Consider the following 17,392-nt stretch of genomic DNA (forward strand, 5'->3'; position numbering starts at 1 on the left):
AATGTCTAGCCCTAAAATTCGTGGCTTGAATCTTGACGTTTTACCTCAGAATTATCCCCAGCCAAGCCACTTTAACATAGAAAATGTTATAAGGAATAATATTTTATCTTTGGAACCATATCGCTGTGCTCGCGATGATTACGATCAAGGTATCCTTCTAGAGTGAGTTGGGTTGTATGCAGCAACAGCAGCATCTTATATTTGAGCAGCGCAAACGAAAATTCACTTGGCTCAACGGTTCAGGCGGATCAAGAGCAGGAATTACACAGATACCCTTCACCTTCTCACCCAGCGATTAAGGAGTCAGTCACAAGGCTTAGATCTTTGCCTTCGATCGATTACGTTTTCTTGGGCGTCGGTTCTGATGAGGTTATTGATCTCCTTTATCGTGTTTGCTGTACTCCATCTCAAGATAAGGCCTTGACTTGTCCACCAACTTACGGCATGTATGGCGTTTGCGCTGTTATAAACGATGTTCAAGTCGAGAAAATACCTTTAGATGTCAACCAAGGTAGATTTCAACTTGACGTTGGTCGTATTCAGGATGCTTATGCGAAAGATGTCGACAATAAGCTGAAATTAACCTTCATTTGCTCACCAGGTAATCCAACTGGGAGTCTCATCAACCTCAAAGACATAATCACACTCCTTGAAGACGAGAACAATAACGGTTTAATCGTAGTTGATGAGGCATACATCGATTTCAGTGATAATGATGCATCTGCTGTGCAATTAGTCGAAAAGTACAGCAACTTGATAGTGATGCAAACACTTTCAAAGAGCTTCGGTCTGGCTGGGATCAGACTTGGCATTGCAATTGCTCAACCACCGCTTATTCAAGTACTATCAAACACAAAAGCACCTTACAACATATCAACTCCTACAGCCAAGCTAGCTGAGGAAGCTCTTAGCGAGAAGGGAGTTGGGAATATGAAATCATTTGTCGCAGAGTTGAAGAAGAACAGAGATTTCTTGATTAGTGAGTTGAGCTCATTCAAAAACGTAGATAGAGTGATAGGCTCAAACGACGCCAACTTTGTTATGCTTCCAATATTGAATGATGAAGGTAAAAAGGACAATGAAAAGGCTAAGTACATCTACAAGCACCTGGCTGAAACAGATAAGATTGTGGTGAGATATAGAGGATCAGAAATCGGATGTGAAGGGTGCCTGAGAATATCGATTGGTACAAAGACAGAATGTGTAGAGCTGCTTGAGAAGCTCAAGAAGTTACTGTAAAAGAATAAATTGATAATTCAGTTTGATTTTTAACTTGATCCTGACCAATCATGTTCGCTACAAGACTAAACTTGATAAAGAATACGCCAAAGATACTCGTTGACGCTTCAAAGTCATTGCCAGAAGCTCCAGCTCAGCGTTTAAAGGCTTCAACGAGAATAACGGGATTGGCAGTACACCCAGATCCGTGTTAGTTTCAATTGAGTGGTGGAGTGGATTAGGCTGATGATAATCGATAGTATCCGCACTCGCAGAGACTTATTCAAGTACATTATCATTCTTACAGCAATTCCCGTCTTCTTCCGTGTACAAGAATAGCGTTGAGGCACTCACGAAGCAGCGTTTGAGCAGAGTGGTCAGCGCGAACGACAAAGGCGTTAGCCCAGAAGACGTGGAGGCTAACAGCAACTCAGAATACTCTGATTTGTTGGGTACACCGCCTGTACAGTTGGAGGAAGTTTTAGTTGAAGCTGAGAACGAGCTTGGTTTGGCAGCAAAGATGTTTGAATGGAAAGCGTGAGTTTGCTTGGTTTATTGCTGCATTACTGGCTTAGGCTTATTGCGCTGCAGATGGGAGCCACTCCAAGTACAGCCACCAAAGGATCAATGGAAGAATCCTTTCAGCGTCGATACTTCAAAATCTTTGAACGAATAATTTGTACTTAATTTAAACGTATATTTCTATCCACACGTCATCGGTACAGTCACCATGCCTGTCCCAGAAACATTCAATCGACTAAGAATCTTTGAAACGGGTAATCTAGATAAGCTTGTGATTGACAGCAACTCCACTCTCGATTCTCTTGGTCCCCACGCTATAAATATCAAAGTGTCTTACGCGGGGATCAACTACATCGACACCTATTTCAGATCTGGTTTATACCCAGTTAGCTTGCCCTTTAATCTCGGTCAAGAGGGTTCTGGCACTGTTGTCGACGTTGGCTCACAAGTTACTCGCTTCAAGCCAGGCCAATCTGTAGCTTTCTACTCGAATGGTTCGTTGTCTGAGTACACACAGGTTGAAGAATCCAAAGCTGTTGCTTTAGACACCAAGAACGTATCAGAATTTGATGCTGCGACGGTCCTTTTGCAAGGTCTCACCGCCTGGACCTTCCTTAAAGAGGCACATAACGTCAAGAAAGGTGACAAAGTGCTTGTACATGCAGCAGCCGGTGGCGTTGGTTTGATATTGGTTCAACTCGCAAAGTATTTGGGTGCAATCGTCATCGGAACGACTTCAACAGCAGAGAAGGCTCAACTTGCAAAAGCAAATGGTGCAGACCACGTTATTTTATACACCGAGGAAAACGTCGCAGAGCGTATTAATGAGATAACAAACGGCGAAGGAATCGATGGTAATTTTGATGGAGTTGGAAAAGATACGTTTGATTTAGCTTTTCAAGTCGCTGCTAGGCGTGGAACTATCGTATCTTTCGGTAATGCATCCGGCGCTGTTCCCCCATTTAGCATTCTACAACTCACACCTAAGAACATCAAACTACTCAGACCTTCAGTGATGAATTACATTGCTACAGCTGAAGAGCTCGATAGATACTCTGCTGAGCTGTTCGATCTCATTGAGAGAGGCGTGCTCAAAATACACAGACACGGTGTATACAGCTTCGATATCGACAGTCTCAAACAGGCGCAAGCTGATATAACATCGCGTGCAACTACGGGAAAGCTCGTCGTTAAAGTATCAGATTAAGTTGTACACATAGCTTACTTAGGTTAATGAAAAACTTGACTGGAATGTTTGTGAAGATTTAGTGCAATGCGATTTACGCGGTCTACAAACACAATGAAGTTTGCTTTGATCGCATTGGCAGCTGCAGCAAGTGCTGTGCCACTGAACAGACGCCAAGACAGTCATGTCACTACGTCTAATCTTGATAAGCTGAGAGACGAGAACAATTCACTTCCGGAAAGTGGAGTATACAGATTAGATATTGTGCCAGGCAGGAAGGAGGGAGAATCTAGTATGTAATTGTTTGTGATTACAGTCTGAGCTGATGTGTCTGTAGGTATTGAGCTGGTCCCCGATGAGAACGGTAGTATTATATTTCAAAACAACGAGTCAGAAGGCATGTCCAAGCATGGCAATGGTACTGCAGTTGTAGATTCCCACAAAGAGGAGGAAGAAGACCAAGACCAAGACTGAGGGATTCGATTGAATCGCAGATACGAATAAACTTAATAAATGATACATTTTACTATCTATACTTGTAATACACTCCTCGATTTGCTTCGTCGATGAGAGCGAGAAGGCTGTTCAGTACTGCAGCAAGCGAGACCAATAAGCTTTACATATCATCTATATTCCCAATCAGATACGGTCGTTTCGATCCACGTTACGCTTACTCGTTGCTTCGGGAGCATTCCCTGATCGATTACCTCAGAACAAGACTAAACGATAATGGAATACGCGTGCATTCAATAGAATCGCGACTGCGAGAGGGCGGAGCATTTGTTACAGTATCAGAAGATAACAGCTTATCAACGAAAAGCATACGTAATCAACTAATCGATAATGGTAACTTGAGGAAGACAACGCTATTGAATACGAACGTGTTTCCTGTAATCGGTTCTCCCTTTAATGAGGATATGGATCGATATCCATCAGCCCAACTGAGAGTGGATTATAACGGTCCTCAAATATCCCAGGAGGAGCTCTACAATATATTCAGACGATATGGTCGCATTATGGAGATAGAGTCCAGTAGTGGTGGCTTTGATCTTACATACCAGTCAACCTCTGCTAGTACAGCAGCTCGTTCCTGTGTACATGGCTTTGTCACAGATAGTGGCACTAAACTGAAGCTAACGTATCAGCCGAGAGTATCTAAACACTTCTACAAAGACTGGATAATGTCTCATCCCCGTATCGTTGTACCACTCCTAGTCTTCTTGATTGGTGCAGTTAGTTACGTCATCTTTGATCCAGTGAGGGAGTATGCAATCAAGAGCAAGGTGATGCGCACGTTCAGTCTTGATGCAGTGAAGAAGAAGTGGCTCGTCTTTGGTGACAACTCTGTCAAATCATCGAGTGACGGTGTAGTCGCCAGCGATATCCAGGAGAGGAGGGAAGCTTTCGAGTCGGTAAATATATGGCTGAATGAGTCGCCCTCGACTTTCATTACTCTCACTGGTGCTCGTGGATCTGGTAAGAGCTCCCTCTTGAAGAATCTCATGCGCGATCGTCAAGTACTCTCAATCGATTGTGCTCAAGTGTGCAGAGCCGAAAATGACGCTCAGCTGGTCACTGAACTCGCCGATCAGACTGGTTACTGGCCAATCTTTGGTTTCTTGAGCAGCGTTTCTAATCTACTCGACCTCGCCAGTGTTGGGTTGATCGGCACAAAAGCGGGATTCGCTACACCTTTGGAAGATCAACTAAAACAAATCCTCTCAATCACAACTAAGGCTGTGGAGAAAGCTAGGGATTTAAAGTTTTCAGCATCAAAATCTCAACATGATGACTTGAAACTTGGTCTGAAACAGGCTGCTGAGGAGGAGGTGAGAAAGAATTCAAACTCCTTCTCACACGATGGAAGAATCGATTGCATTGCCGGTAATGGAATAATGAGTGAACTCGGTGTTGGGATAGAAACTGATGACATTGATGATCAAGTATTATCGCTTACTTTGAATCGACTTGAAGGGTTAAATAAGAACAATTATGATGAAGAGAAAGAAAAGATCAAGAGTATACCAGTAGTTATTGTCAAGAACTTTGACTTCAAAGGAGCAGATCGTGACGTGTTGTTCGACGTACTGAGCACTTGGGCGTCTAATTTAGTACTTGCGAAAGTTGCTCATGTTGTCTTTGTGTCTGATAACGTCAGTTCTAACAAACGCTTAGCCAAAGGTGAGTAGAGTTATCACCAATTGAACATTAATTTATTGTCTCACACAGCCTTACCAAACAAGCCACTCAACTCTATCAGTTTATCCGATGCTGACATGCATAACTCTGTCAAATTTGTTATGAATAGACTGAGGAATCTAACTCTTAGTAGTGATGACAAGAAGCTTATCGAGTTAATTGGTGGACGTGTTGAAGATCTTGAAGATGTGAGTGGTTGATGGTGTCGATTGATAATCCTATTAATCGTTTATCAGTTAGTGCGCAAGGTGCGCTCGGGATTGAGCATTCAAGAGGCTATCAATCAGATAGTAGTGACGAGTGCTAGTGAGCTACGTCAAAATATTCTTGCCAAGAATGAGCATGGATGGAAACCTGAAGAGGCATGGTCAATTATAAAGGAGCTCTCAAAAGAAGAGAAGGTAAGCTGATTGTTAATATCTTAATTTGCAAAGATGATCTAATAAGGACGTTTAGGTCAGCTACGCGTCAACATTAATTAACTGGCCTTTCACAGGAAACGAAGGATCATTGCAAGCACTCGAACAGCATGATTTAATTACAATTGTTCATAAGAATGGCAGACCAGCTGATATTGTCTCTGGGAAGCCAATTTATCGTACTGCTTTTAAGCAGTTAGTTAATGGTGAATTGTGGAAAGTGATATATGATGTATAGCTAACGACACCTCTTCAGACTTACCATACAAAGCGCTTTTAGATGTAACTTCAAACAAACTAAAGAGGGAATATAAGGAGGGACAGATTAGAAAGTGGGAAACAGAGCTGTTAGATTTGAAGAATATAGGTTTAGATGACGGGACATTCTTCACATCATTTAGATCACCTTCAGCTACTCAATTACGCGCAGAATATCTCCTCAAACAGATATACGCAGCTCAATCAACAGTCAACAAGATTGAAAAAGAGTCAGATAAGCTAAAGAAAGTAATGTAAATAAATATTAAAGTTGATTGAGAAAATCAATAATTAATTACAAGCATTTGATATATGAAACAAGAAGGGGTGATATATGAAACAAGGATAAGAGATTAACTGGTATAGGAGTGAAGTGCTGAGATATGTCCATCACTCTTCATTTGAAATTTGAGAGAGGTTCTTGCTTTGGGTATACAGGAACTTGAGGACCATCATAACCATACCAGCTATCTTCAGTAATACTTCGCCAGCCAGCGAACAATAAACCGAGACTAATAGCTTCAAGGAGAGTTGCAACGAAAGCACCATCAATACGACTATTCGTACCATCACATATAGTATGTCCTAGAGCGAAGAGAGCAGCTTGAGATAACATGAAAGAGAGTAGAGATAAGGAGAACCAGAAAGCAGGAATGGATTCTTTGAGGAGAAAGAAAATGACATAAGTCATGAGGAGAGAGTAGATAAAGACAGCAATCATTGGCCAGAGGAGGAGTAAGACAAAGAGGCCATTGCTGAGGAGATATTCAGGCGGATTTGAGGGGGGAAGATTGCCACTCCAATTGAAAGCAGTATCAACAGCAATGTAGCCAGTTCCGACGAAGAAAGCGATACCGCCTACCCATAAGGAGAGGATAGAAGGAGGGGTACCGTCTTCTATAAGTTGAGTGCTGTTTAGGCCATTAACAATCAGAGACCAAAACCAAGCGCTTCTTAGACCCATTTGGATGGAAGTTAACCAGACAATATAATCAGAACCTTGTTGTAAAAAGCTGCCCGTAGTAAGTAAGGAAAAGACGTCGATCAGAGCCCATAAGCCGAGTAAAGTAGCGAATTCAACTCTACCAACGGCAGCGATACGACGTTTAGCAGCAGCAAAGAGGATGAGGGAGAAAACAAAGCATAACGCGGTTGCAACGATTTGAGCGATATTACCGAGGCCGCCTTCATGGCCAGCTCTACGAATAAAGCAGGTGGGACGTACGCCAACGCCTGCGGACTGAAGGTTGTTTGAAACGAGAGAGAAAGAAGTGGAATTGTAGAGGATGGTATCAGAAGAGTTTAGTGATTGTATTTGATTGAAGAAGAGGTTGCAAGGGGCTAATGAGGGAGAATGGCTGCAAAGGAATTCCCAGCTACCGAATTGTTTAGTGTGTTGAAGGGACATTGGGGGAAAAAGAATAAAAGTGAGAGCCTTGTAATTTTCAAGGTAATTTGGTAATTGAATTGGCGGTGGACAGACAGTTGAATATCGACAACCACGACTATAAAAAAGTAAGTTAATCGTATAAATTCAAGTAAAATAAATTTACAAGTAAAATTGAAGTGTTCTTTGGACTTAGAAAGTACCCAACGCCTGTGAGTAAAGTAGCACAATAAAATAGCTCATGGCTTATAAAGCACACAGGTACTCAAACCACTCGCTCCATTTATTGCAGGCAGCGCTGTCGTTTACTACGGCGTTTCAAAGATCCAAGACGCAGCCGTTTCAACAGAGCCACACAAGTCTTCACCTCAAAACCCATACATTTCTCAAGTAAACAAGCAACATTAAAATGATTTTAAATTTAAATAATTTTAATTTTAATTTTACTTGTGAGAATATATTCCATTACGCCGAGTTAATTTCAATATCGTCATCACCCAACAGCACCATCAACACCACAGCCATCTCCCTAAAATTGTTATGAAAAAGAGCAAAAGTTTGCTCAAAAATCTACAGAAATCTGACAAAGAATATGAGAATAGCTTGATAAATTGTACTCAATTTGGTAATATTTCTGCCTCTGCCTTGTTGGCGTTGGGATCTATTGACGACAGTGGATCAATAAACTTTGTTGGGAATATTTTCCAAGAAATCAACAATTGCAACTCAAACTACACAAACACTTTATTCAAATGTAGACAATCCATTGATCAGCTCATCGATCAAGAGAATCACTATTATCAAGTTGATAAAGATAGGCAATTACTCATCTCCCAAGTTATAAAGGCTAGCTCGAAAAAGTCTAATCAAAATAACTCTACATCCCCCGATAAACTCAATGAAGCTCAAAATGAGTTGAGAGCTTGTCAATTTCATTTAACTGAACTTGAACTCGATTTAATGGCAAGTAGGCAACGTATCATTAACTCCACTATTCAGTTAAAGCTGTCTGCTTTATCTGAGTTAGGTGAAAATTTTACCAAACTAGCAAATCAAGGCTTAGATCACTTTAATTCTGTTCCTACCTCAGCAAATTTACTTGATAATACTTCTATTGACTCCTTGAGCCCTTCTCAATCTGCTTCTCAAATTAACGTTGAATCTAGACGCAACTCCATTGTTAAATCTAGATATTTAAGTGATTCTCACCAACAAAAGCCTTCCATGTTCACTGAACAATTTAGCGTTAGTTATTCCATCTTTTTCAATTTGCTTTTCCCCTAACATATCCAATTCAGGTTTCTTCCATTCAATCCCCTTCCCCCAAACCTTCCCCTCAACCTCAAAGACAACCTTTATTCCCACCACCACCAAATCAATCCAAACAATCTCAACAAAAACCTGCTGGCTTTTTAAGAAGGTTGTTTGGAGTTGGTAGTAAGAAACACTCTAATCACCTCAACCAAGTTAAACAAGATAAACAAGACAAAGCTGAGAAACCTGACAAAGCGGAAAAAGCTGAGAAACTCTCAAAACCTTCTAAAAAGAACCTTTTTAATGTTGCTTGGGGAAGCAAAACTTCAAATCTTGACCCTGATTCTCCTCCTTCTCAACCTAAACAATCTAATGGCTGGCAAACTAGAACTACCTCAAACATTAATTCTTTAGAAAGAGGCGATTCTAGTGATGATGATGACGGCAGTAAATTCGTTACTGTCACCAATAAAAATCCACAAGCAGCAATTGCTGAAAATATCTCTCGCCAATCTTCTGCTACGTCTGCAAATCAAACTCAAAGGAAAATTAAACAATCTTCTCGTCGTCACTCCAGATCTAACAGTCTTGGTGATAGTCAACGTCCCTCTTCTTTACCTGAGAGACCTTCATCTGCCGCTAGCTTACCATTAAATGCCCATGGAACTAAGAAGACTAAAAAGCCTTCAAAGTATTCCACACTTACATCCTCCCCACAAATTAATAGCAATTCACTTACTACAAAGCCTACATCTAAGAATCTTACTTCTAATGGTACTAATCATCGCAAACCAGCTAACAGTACTACTCCACGTAACCGTAAAGTAGTCGTACATCCAAATCTTATGAGTATCGTCGAGGGTGATAATCTTGATCAGGATTTCAATCCGTCCTCTCATACAAACGGTACAAACGGTATAAAAGTCACAAAGAAATCTAAAGGTAAACAGCCGGAGCATTTACCTTCATCAGTACATAGTTCCCCAATTTCATCTTTAAATAATCAAAGTCTTGCTCCTATACGCAAGGATAGTAATAGATCGAGTAGATCTGATCATATGTTGCCCAAAAATGTTAGTTGGGCTCAATCACCTGCTCCACCGCACTCCATATCATCTCAGAGGAGTTTAAAATCAAACAGAGAAGAAAACGATGATTCTTCTGATGATGATAATGGTGCGTATAATGCTGCAAGATCTCAACTTACACCACTTGACTTTTCCACTCTGAAATAATCAAGACAATTGTCTCAAAACACTCCTTTAGAAATCCCATTTTTAATTTTCTTGTTGTAATCCTGTTGCCTTCTTATTAATTTTACACTCGCCAAAGATAGGCAGGATTAAATCATACATCTTTCTAGCCGACGACCATGACGATCTCGATAAACCACCAAGAGCAGCAAAAATGGCGTAGTAATTTTGAAAGCTACGCCAATGTATCCAAAGATGGCGTTAAATATCTCGATAAAGCAGCATTTCTCGATGCTGTCGCTCCTCGTTCCGGTAAAGGTCACGCCAGAATATCAAGAGAGCAATATAACGTCTTCTTTGATGTTGCAGATAAATCAAAAAGAGGCCTTATATCCGTGAGTTCCCTTGATATATAAGCTGCTTTTCCTTCCTCTCGTTAAATCGCGGGGCACCATGCAGCACAAGGCACGAATGACCGCTAAAATTACTTCAGGCTGATGACTTTATTGCGTTTGAAAACTTGTTGAAGCAGCCAGATGCTCCTTTCCAGGTTGCTTTTCAATATTTCGATAGGTACGCGTGCACAGATTCACATGACTCATCCTCAAGACTAACACTCGGCGTAGACGCAACAAAGGTTCCGTCTCCTTTAGTGACTTTAGAAATGTTTTCAGCCAATACCTCGGTGAGAAGGCTATTCCCTTCGACTTTGAGTGCGATTGGTTGAGGCTTTATCTCGGAAAATTGTCAGAATCCAACGAACATGTTTTGCCTTATCATGAATTTACTCAGATGATGAAAGGCTTACAAGGTGAAAGAATCAGACAGGCTTTTCACTACTTTGGTGAGTTTTTATCAACTATATAATGAAATTGCTTATACTGTCTTCAAGATAAAGGTTGGCTCCCTTAACTTCTATTTAATATGCTCAAATCATTATTAGATAATGATGGCTGGATTAGACCGGAAGACTTCCAAAAAATTATACTAGTATGTAGCACTTTTCATCCCTTTCCACCTGTCTTACGTCACTTAAAAGGAGGTAGCCTCTCATAAGCTCTCAGGTTCAGTTCTAGATCGATTACCCTCTCTATGTCATATCACTGCAGACCAAAGGATCTCTTACGCTGACGTTAGAGCCTTCTACAATGTTCTTCACGATATGGACGCCATAGAGCATGTCGTCGACATTGCTACATCTCAAGCATCCGATGGAAGAATCTCTCCTTCAGATTTCTTAGCAACTGCACAGCGTAACACTCGTTATGGAAGCTTTTCACCAATGGAGGTTGCTTTCGCTTGGCATCTAGCTTCTCCAGGGGCTGTTGGTAGAGCAGGTACACCAGAACCGGACGTTAGATTATCCAAAGCAGATTTTGATTCCCTATTTGATCCAAACTGGACCCCTATTGAGGCACTTGCTCCATCTCAACCACCAAAATCAGCACTCCACGAAACCTTAATAGGTATTTACAACTTTGCTCTCGGTGGTTTAGCAGGTGCTACTGGCGCTACTGTCGTATATCCAATAGATTTAGTCAAGACGAGAATGCAAAACCAGAGAGCTGCAGTTGTTGGTGAAATGATGTATGCCAACAGTATTGATTGTGTAAAGAAGGTTTTCAAAAATGAAGGCTTTACTGGGTTTTATAGAGGCTTGTTACCACAACTTGTTGGTGTCGCCCCAGAGAAGGCCATCAAGTTGTGAGTTGCATGCTTATCACAATCAAGTTTCGCTAAAGTATTTCAGAACCGTAAATGACGCAGTGCGTCACCTTGCACAAAATAGAGATAATGGTTCCATCAGTCTTCCCTGGGAGATTGTTGCTGGTGGTGCTGCTGGTGGTTCGCAAGTCTTTTTTACCAATCCACTCGAGATTGTCAAGATCAGATTGCAAATTCAAGGTGAAGCTGTTAGAATTGGTGAAGCTCAGCCCAGGGGTGCATTCCATATCATCCGTCAGCTAGGTTTGCTTGGTCTCTACAAAGGCGCCACGGCCTGTTTGCTCAGAGATGTTCCATTTTCAATGGTTTGTGCGTTGATTGCTTATTCTACTTTTTCTCTTGCTAATTCTCTCAACCAGACTTCACCTCTTATGCGCATTTGAAGAAGGACTTTTTCAAGGAAGGTGTGCACGGTAAGAAGCTTGGCTTCGGCGAAACCCTGCTATCGGCAGCGGTAGGATTTGGACTTTTCCGTGCAACAAAAAAACTAATCATGTCTTAGATTGCCGGTATGCCTGCTGCTTATTTCACTACCCCAGCAGACGTGATCAAGACTCGTCTCCAGGCTGAAGCTAAGCAAGGCCAAACAAGCTACAGAAATGTTGGCCATGCTTTCACAAGCATCCGTGAGTATTTTGCTTTGTATTCACATGGCCTAGTTTCTTAGACTTTTTGTTAGTAAGGGAAGAGGGACCAAAAGCTTTGTTCAAGGGTGGCCCTGCTAGAGTTTTGAGAAGCAGTCCACAGGTAAGTGTAGCGGTTTACAAAAAGGCGACCTTGACATTCATTTAGTTTGGTGTTACTTTGGTTGCCTATGAGTGGCTGCACAAGCTGATGCCAGTAAGTGATGAGCTAATCAATGTCTCAAATCTTATCCCCAATTAGTATCCATTCCAAAGCTCTGATAAGCCTTCTGTCAGTGCTTTACTGCCACAGCGGGAAGAGGATATCACAAGAGTCAGAGCCCGTAACGCTCTCAAGCTGTTGTTGGATACTCGTAAGTAGTTGTGGGTTACGCATTGGCTATTCTCACGACTGAGTAGATTGTGACTTTGGCCATGTCCGAGTGCACTAAAGACGCTAGACATAGCTTGCAAGTAGCTTCGAAGAAAAGAAACACATGTAAACTTAAATTGACTGAAATTCAAATCAAATAATTCTTACGTGCGAAAGATTCTGATTGCGTAATCAGATGATACGGAGATCACATATTAAAATTCACATGATTTTGAGAATGTTTACGTGTGATTTGATGCACGCTGCTGGTTCTGATCATGCCGACACTTTAATGCCTCTGCTTCGGTCCTATAGAAAAACGCCTTTGATATCGGGGTTTTGGAGGACATTTTCGGTAAGATTTCGATTCGCAGTCTCACGACTTTAAATATAGACAAAGGTCTTTTAAACAAGAACATCCACAAGATACAATGAACCCAACTGCAGTCGCCAATAAAGAAAAGATCCTCGCTGTACTCTACACAGCAGGCAAGTACGCCAAAGAACAACCAAAGTTATTGGGTACTATCGAGAACAAGCTCGGTATTAAGGACTGGCTCGAGTCTCAAGGCCACGAGTACATAGTCACCGATGACAAGGAAGGTCCAAACTCGGAATTCCAAAAGCACATCAAGGACGCGACCTGCGTTATCACCACGCCATTCCATCCAGCCTACCTCACTAGGGATGTCATGAACAAGGCTGACAAGCTTAAGATTGCAATCACTGCTGGTGTCGGTTCTGACCACATCGACTTGAATGCAGCAAACGAGCGGAAAATCACCGTCGCTGAGGTCACCGGTAGCAATGTTGTTGCTGTGAGTACATGGTTCAATCTGTGTGCATTTGACTCATCAGCTGCAGGTCGCTGAACACGTTCTCATGACTATTCTCAACTTGGTCAGAAACTTCGTTCCAGGTAAGCAGCTTCACTAGTTATCAAGCAAAGACTTAACAAATTATGTAGCCCATGAACAAATCATGAGAGGCGAGTGGGACGTCGCTCAAGTCGCACGTAACTCTGTGAGTTATCAGCACTTGATGACATACAGTGTTAATTCAATCGTTAGTATGACTTAGAGGGCAAGGTAGTTGGAACTATCGGTGCAGGAAGAATTGGTTACAGAGTTCTCCAAAGAGTTAGTTGAAAATCTTGCTTACAATCTCACTAAGCTGACACATTCACAGCTGAAGCCTTTCGACTGCAAGGAGCTCCTTTACTTTGATTACCAGGCCTTGCCAAAAGATGCTGCTGATGCTGTTGGCGTTCGTCGCGTCGATGATTTGAAGGACTTCCTCAGCCAATGTGATATTGTTACTGTCAACGCACCATTACACGAAGGCACTCACCACTTGATGTTAGTTGGAAGAATTACTGCTAAGACCGATCTAACGCTACAATAGTAACGATGACACTATTAAATCTATGAAGCCTGGTTCTTGGTTGATCAACACTGCCAGAGGTAATTCTTGGTTTCCATCTATATTCATCTGACATTATTCAGGTGCTATCTGCGATGCCGCAGCTGTCAAGCGCGCTATGGCTTCTGGTCACATCAATGGATATGGTGGTGACGTTTGGGACACCCAACCGGCACCTGCTGATCACCCATTGCGTTCTGCTTTTAACACAATGGGTGGAGGTGCGTGCTTTCTAATGCCATGTTCTTTAAGCATTCTAACAAAACACAGGAAATGCCATGACTGCACACATCTCTGGAACATCATTGGACTCTCAAGAAAGATACGCTAACGGTGTCAAGGAAATCCTCGACAACTACTTCAACAAGAAGGAGCAGAATCCAGCCAACTTGATCGTTACGTGGGTTATACACTATTTTCAAATTAACTTTGCTGACATAGCCTTAGTGACGGTCAGTACGCTTCAAAGGCTTACGGTAAGCGTTAGGAGTATAAGAAATGACTATTTGTATGATTATGAATATAAGATAATTAGATTGATCTTATTCCAATTCTGGAAGTTGGCGCAATGTCTTGCCTAATTAGCTTGGCGATAAAGAAGAGTAGCCTCAAGGTTCTGTCGCTAGGCTGGGGTATCCTTAACACTCAAGCTTCCGTCAAACATTTAGTTCCCTGTCTATTTACTCTGGAAGAGCGAACCCTATAACTAGGTTGAGATGCTTCATAGTGATGCAATAAAGTACCGAGTAAATAGTAAATGTGTTGATAAGGCTGGAGAATATTCTCGCTCTGAGAATTGTGCAGAATGATTGTCTTTGCCATAAATATAGCGTTGATCTGATCACAGAAGTTGCACATATCAACCGCGCATATTGGTATCCCAATCATCTTATCTATCTTTGCGGCCGTTTAGGCTTCTTCTGCTTTTCATTTTATTCATTCATTTTTCCATTCTCGATCTTTGTTTTACTTCCGCTCAATCATAAAGTTACAGTCTAATGAATAATTAAAAGACATCGATACAAATATATATATATATATATAAGTCATTCGTCCCGTCGCAACCCACAAGCACTCAATTCTGTACTCGTCTCTCCATATCTGATGACATCAAGATGTGTTTGTAGGATGAAAGGGCTATTTGAATAGTGGCTTTAGTACTGACAGACATTTACAGCAGTATGAGATGTTCGGTTGTATTTAATTCTGCTCAATGGACCCTGCATTAACCAAGTAAGTGAGAAGACGAATGCATGCATAACATATACTGAAATTGCAATATAGCAAAAGTATCGTCTTCATAGAATCTCCAGCACCCATAATACATTTCCATCTCAGCTCTCTACTCAATATTCACTAAGTTAGATTTTTTCTCTGCCATCTGTCTCATTTCAGATGGTGATTAACCACTTTTAATGATCTTTAAATAAAAGAGCATATTGGTAGCCCTGACTGAAGTGAACATGATTCTGCCTTTTCTAGATCCCTAGTGCTCCAATTGCGCCCTGCACGCTGATCGGGAGCAATGGTCCGAAATGCTCTACAGCCCTCTATAGCATAGATAAGAATGATCATACGGAATTTGTCACTAGATTAAAATTATTGTAGCTGAGCGGTACCTCGATTGAAATCTCTAAAGAATTGAGTCCAATGAACACGAAACCCGTTTTACGACGCATGGCGTCTACAGGACTCAATGTTGTCACCAGGAGAAAATCATCGCCGTTCCGTATCATATCACACTTCGAAGAAGAAACTAGGCAGAGAAAATTTGGGGTTAGCGCAACTCTGAAATCGGGTTTTGGCTTCCGATCAGTGTATATCGAGATTTCATATAATGGGAGTGTGGAGGCGGTTAAGGTTGTGTTATAATCTTTGAAGTCATTAAAAAAGGAATATGTACTTTAAGCTACAAAATTACGCTTCGTGAAACATACCATATTGAACTGGACTTGTTCAGAGCACATCACCACGTTATCAGCTTTTAACCCGCTTTCACTTTCTCTGAAAATTTAATTGCTAAAGAATGATTTCAATATTGTTTAATTTAAAGTTGTTGCAGTGCTAAGACGAACACGTCATTGAACATGCTATTCTCGACTAGGATATATATCAACTTCGTCCTGGAGGACGCCATGGAAATAAAGTGGAAGTTTAAATATTTTCCAGTAATGCGCTGTATATGTAAAGCAGAATATAAACTCGAACATCTCCTCACGTCCCTGTTATTATTCACCAGCTCCGCTAGTCTCCGCCCTCCAGAAGACGTCGGCATTTGCTAGTGTTTTTGAAAATGCATGCATGCTTTCTTTATCGAACGGTCCTCGCTATTACGTGTGACCATGTCTGTCTGCGAGCGCTGTTGGGCATTGGGTAGCTAACACAAGGCATAATATAATTTGAATTTTAAAATGAATTCCACGCTTGTAGCAGTTTAACGTGTATCACTACGCACCTGACACGTCTCTTTCGTCCTGACGGTCAACACGTTGATACCATGATACTTTTAGAGGTGGGTAAATAACTATTAGGGAATTAAACTAACAGCAAAACAGCCAGAGAACGTAATTATTAAGAAAATCTTCAATGAGAAGCTTATCAAGCCAACATCTGTGGATCAGACATTCGTCGACTTTGACGGCGTTAGATACCACGTATTCACACCAAATAACAAAGTAAAGACTGAGCTCATCTTATCCATTTCCCTGGCTTGCTGGTCAGAATTGGAATCATTTGGGGCGTATGATGTACTTTTGCAGCACTACGGCAGCAGTCTGGCTAAAGGTTTAGAGGCTGGATACGACGTTTCGATTCAAATCGATTTAAATCAAATTCCTTCAGATCCAGAGCAGCGTGATGGTTTCATCAACAACCTCTCCCTCCTCAAAAGAAACGCAATGAGCGCTCCATTCTTACAAGCATTTCAAACTCAGAAGCAACTCGAGGGCATGCAAGTTCCAACGGATGGCTCACCAGCTCCTCAGGGTCCTTTACTCGAAATACATTACAGAAATCAGGAGGCTATATACATTCAAGCCGGTATCGATAGGGTCACCGTCATCTTCTCCACCGTATTCCAAGAAGAGACAGACAAAATCTTTGGCAGAGTATTTTTGCAGGAGTTTGTCGACGCTAGGAAGTTACCATCGATTCAAACAGCTCCTCAAGTTCTTTACTCAACGAGGGAACCTCCCCTTGAAATACGTCACTTGCCAAACTTGATTAAATCTGACGACGTCGGCTACGTAACGTTTGGTGAGTTTAGTTTGCAGTTTGAGAGAATTTTACTTAATTCACCATTTAGTCCTCTTCCCGCGTCATTTCTCCAATCAACACGTCGCTGCATCAACGATAAGTCGTATACAACTCTTTAGAAACTACCTCCACTATCACATCAAATGCTCAAAAGCTTACATGCACTCTAGAATGCGTACAAGAGTCGCTGACTTTTTGAAAATTCTCAACAGAGCCAAACTCGATAAGAGCGAATCTGAGCGCAAAACAATTACCGGACGTACCTTCAGGTCACGTTAAGATATCTAATCATATGTAGTATAATTTCATATTTCCTTATTCCAAAGTTATTTCAACGTGTGGTCCTGCTATCCAAATC

At 41.5% G+C, this 17,392-nt stretch overlaps 10 protein-coding genes across 10 annotated transcripts; 9 read left to right on the top strand and 1 right to left on the bottom strand.

Annotated features, from left to right (window-relative positions):
* Position 1: 1 nt before the first annotated feature.
* J056_001209 (Histidinol-phosphate aminotransferase) lies at positions 2–1,239 on the top strand (the record flags this gene model as incomplete). Its single annotated transcript, XM_009270932.1, has 2 exons — positions 2–162; positions 210–1,239. 2 exons carry the CDS (start codon positions 2–4, stop codon positions 1,237–1,239), a joined length of 1,191 nt encoding a protein of 396 aa, XP_009269207.1.
* A 50-nt stretch (positions 1,240–1,289) lies between these two features.
* Positions 1,290–1,894, top strand: J056_001210 (NADH dehydrogenase 1 alpha subcomplex subunit 5; the record flags this gene model as incomplete). The annotated part of the gene is made up of 3 exons (XM_009270933.1): positions 1,290–1,428; positions 1,479–1,755; positions 1,810–1,894. 3 exons carry the CDS (start codon positions 1,290–1,292, stop codon positions 1,892–1,894), a joined length of 501 nt encoding a protein of 166 aa, XP_009269208.1.
* Positions 1,895–1,948: 54 nt separating this feature from the next.
* Positions 1,949–2,947, top strand: J056_001211 (putative quinone oxidoreductase; the record flags this gene model as incomplete). The annotated part of the gene is made up of 1 exon (XM_009270934.1): positions 1,949–2,947. The coding sequence occupies one exon, from the start codon at positions 1,949–1,951 to the stop codon at positions 2,945–2,947; it is 999 nt and encodes a 332-aa protein (XP_009269209.1).
* Positions 2,948–3,040: 93 nt separating this feature from the next.
* Positions 3,041–3,400, top strand: J056_001212 (uncharacterized protein; the record flags this gene model as incomplete). The annotated part of the gene is made up of 2 exons (XM_009270935.1): positions 3,041–3,218; positions 3,264–3,400. The coding sequence occupies 2 exons, from the start codon at positions 3,041–3,043 to the stop codon at positions 3,398–3,400; spliced, it is 315 nt and encodes a 104-aa protein (XP_009269210.1).
* A 92-nt stretch (positions 3,401–3,492) lies between these two features.
* On the top strand, positions 3,493–6,060 carry J056_001213 (uncharacterized protein; the record flags this gene model as incomplete). Its single annotated transcript, XM_009270936.1, has 5 exons — positions 3,493–5,107; positions 5,156–5,313; positions 5,362–5,526; positions 5,582–5,750; positions 5,801–6,060. The coding sequence occupies 5 exons, from the start codon at positions 3,493–3,495 to the stop codon at positions 6,058–6,060; spliced, it is 2,367 nt and encodes a 788-aa protein (XP_009269211.1).
* Positions 6,061–6,199: 139 nt separating this feature from the next.
* Positions 6,200–7,210, bottom strand: J056_001214 (Chitin synthase export chaperone; the record flags this gene model as incomplete). Its single annotated transcript, XM_009270937.1, has 1 exon — positions 6,200–7,210. The coding sequence occupies one exon, from the start codon at positions 7,208–7,210 to the stop codon at positions 6,200–6,202; it is 1,011 nt and encodes a 336-aa protein (XP_009269212.1).
* A 519-nt stretch (positions 7,211–7,729) lies between these two features.
* On the top strand, positions 7,730–9,678 carry J056_001215 (uncharacterized protein; the record flags this gene model as incomplete). Its single annotated transcript, XM_009270938.1, has 2 exons — positions 7,730–8,434; positions 8,488–9,678. 2 exons carry the CDS (start codon positions 7,730–7,732, stop codon positions 9,676–9,678), a joined length of 1,896 nt encoding a protein of 631 aa, XP_009269213.1.
* Positions 9,679–9,815: 137 nt separating this feature from the next.
* J056_001216 (uncharacterized protein) lies at positions 9,816–12,366 on the top strand (the record flags this gene model as incomplete). The annotated part of the gene is made up of 12 exons (XM_009270939.1): positions 9,816–10,031; positions 10,130–10,209; positions 10,263–10,480; positions 10,529–10,534; positions 10,580–10,626; positions 10,676–11,340; positions 11,387–11,670; positions 11,721–11,815; positions 11,864–11,987; positions 12,041–12,108; positions 12,154–12,201; positions 12,247–12,366. 12 exons carry the CDS (start codon positions 9,816–9,818, stop codon positions 12,364–12,366), a joined length of 1,971 nt encoding a protein of 656 aa, XP_009269214.1.
* A 422-nt stretch (positions 12,367–12,788) lies between these two features.
* On the top strand, positions 12,789–14,266 carry J056_001217 (putative formate dehydrogenase; the record flags this gene model as incomplete). The annotated part of the gene is made up of 9 exons (XM_009270940.1): positions 12,789–13,175; positions 13,222–13,276; positions 13,325–13,380; positions 13,428–13,496; positions 13,546–13,715; positions 13,762–13,820; positions 13,863–14,000; positions 14,050–14,179; positions 14,227–14,266. The coding sequence occupies 9 exons, from the start codon at positions 12,789–12,791 to the stop codon at positions 14,264–14,266; spliced, it is 1,104 nt and encodes a 367-aa protein (XP_009269215.1).
* A 2,010-nt stretch (positions 14,267–16,276) lies between these two features.
* J056_001218 (Actin-related protein 2/3 complex subunit 2) lies at positions 16,277–17,313 on the top strand (the record flags this gene model as incomplete). The annotated part of the gene is made up of 3 exons (XM_009270941.1): positions 16,277–16,291; positions 16,335–17,034; positions 17,084–17,313. The coding sequence occupies 3 exons, from the start codon at positions 16,277–16,279 to the stop codon at positions 17,311–17,313; spliced, it is 945 nt and encodes a 314-aa protein (XP_009269216.1).
* Positions 17,314–17,392: the final 79 nt, after the last annotated feature.

This window comes from Wallemia ichthyophaga (genome assembly GCF_000400465.1).
Source record: "Wallemia ichthyophaga EXF-994 unplaced genomic scaffold scaffold14, whole genome shotgun sequence".
Taxonomy (NCBI): domain Eukaryota; kingdom Fungi; phylum Basidiomycota; class Wallemiomycetes; order Wallemiales; family Wallemiaceae; genus Wallemia; species Wallemia ichthyophaga.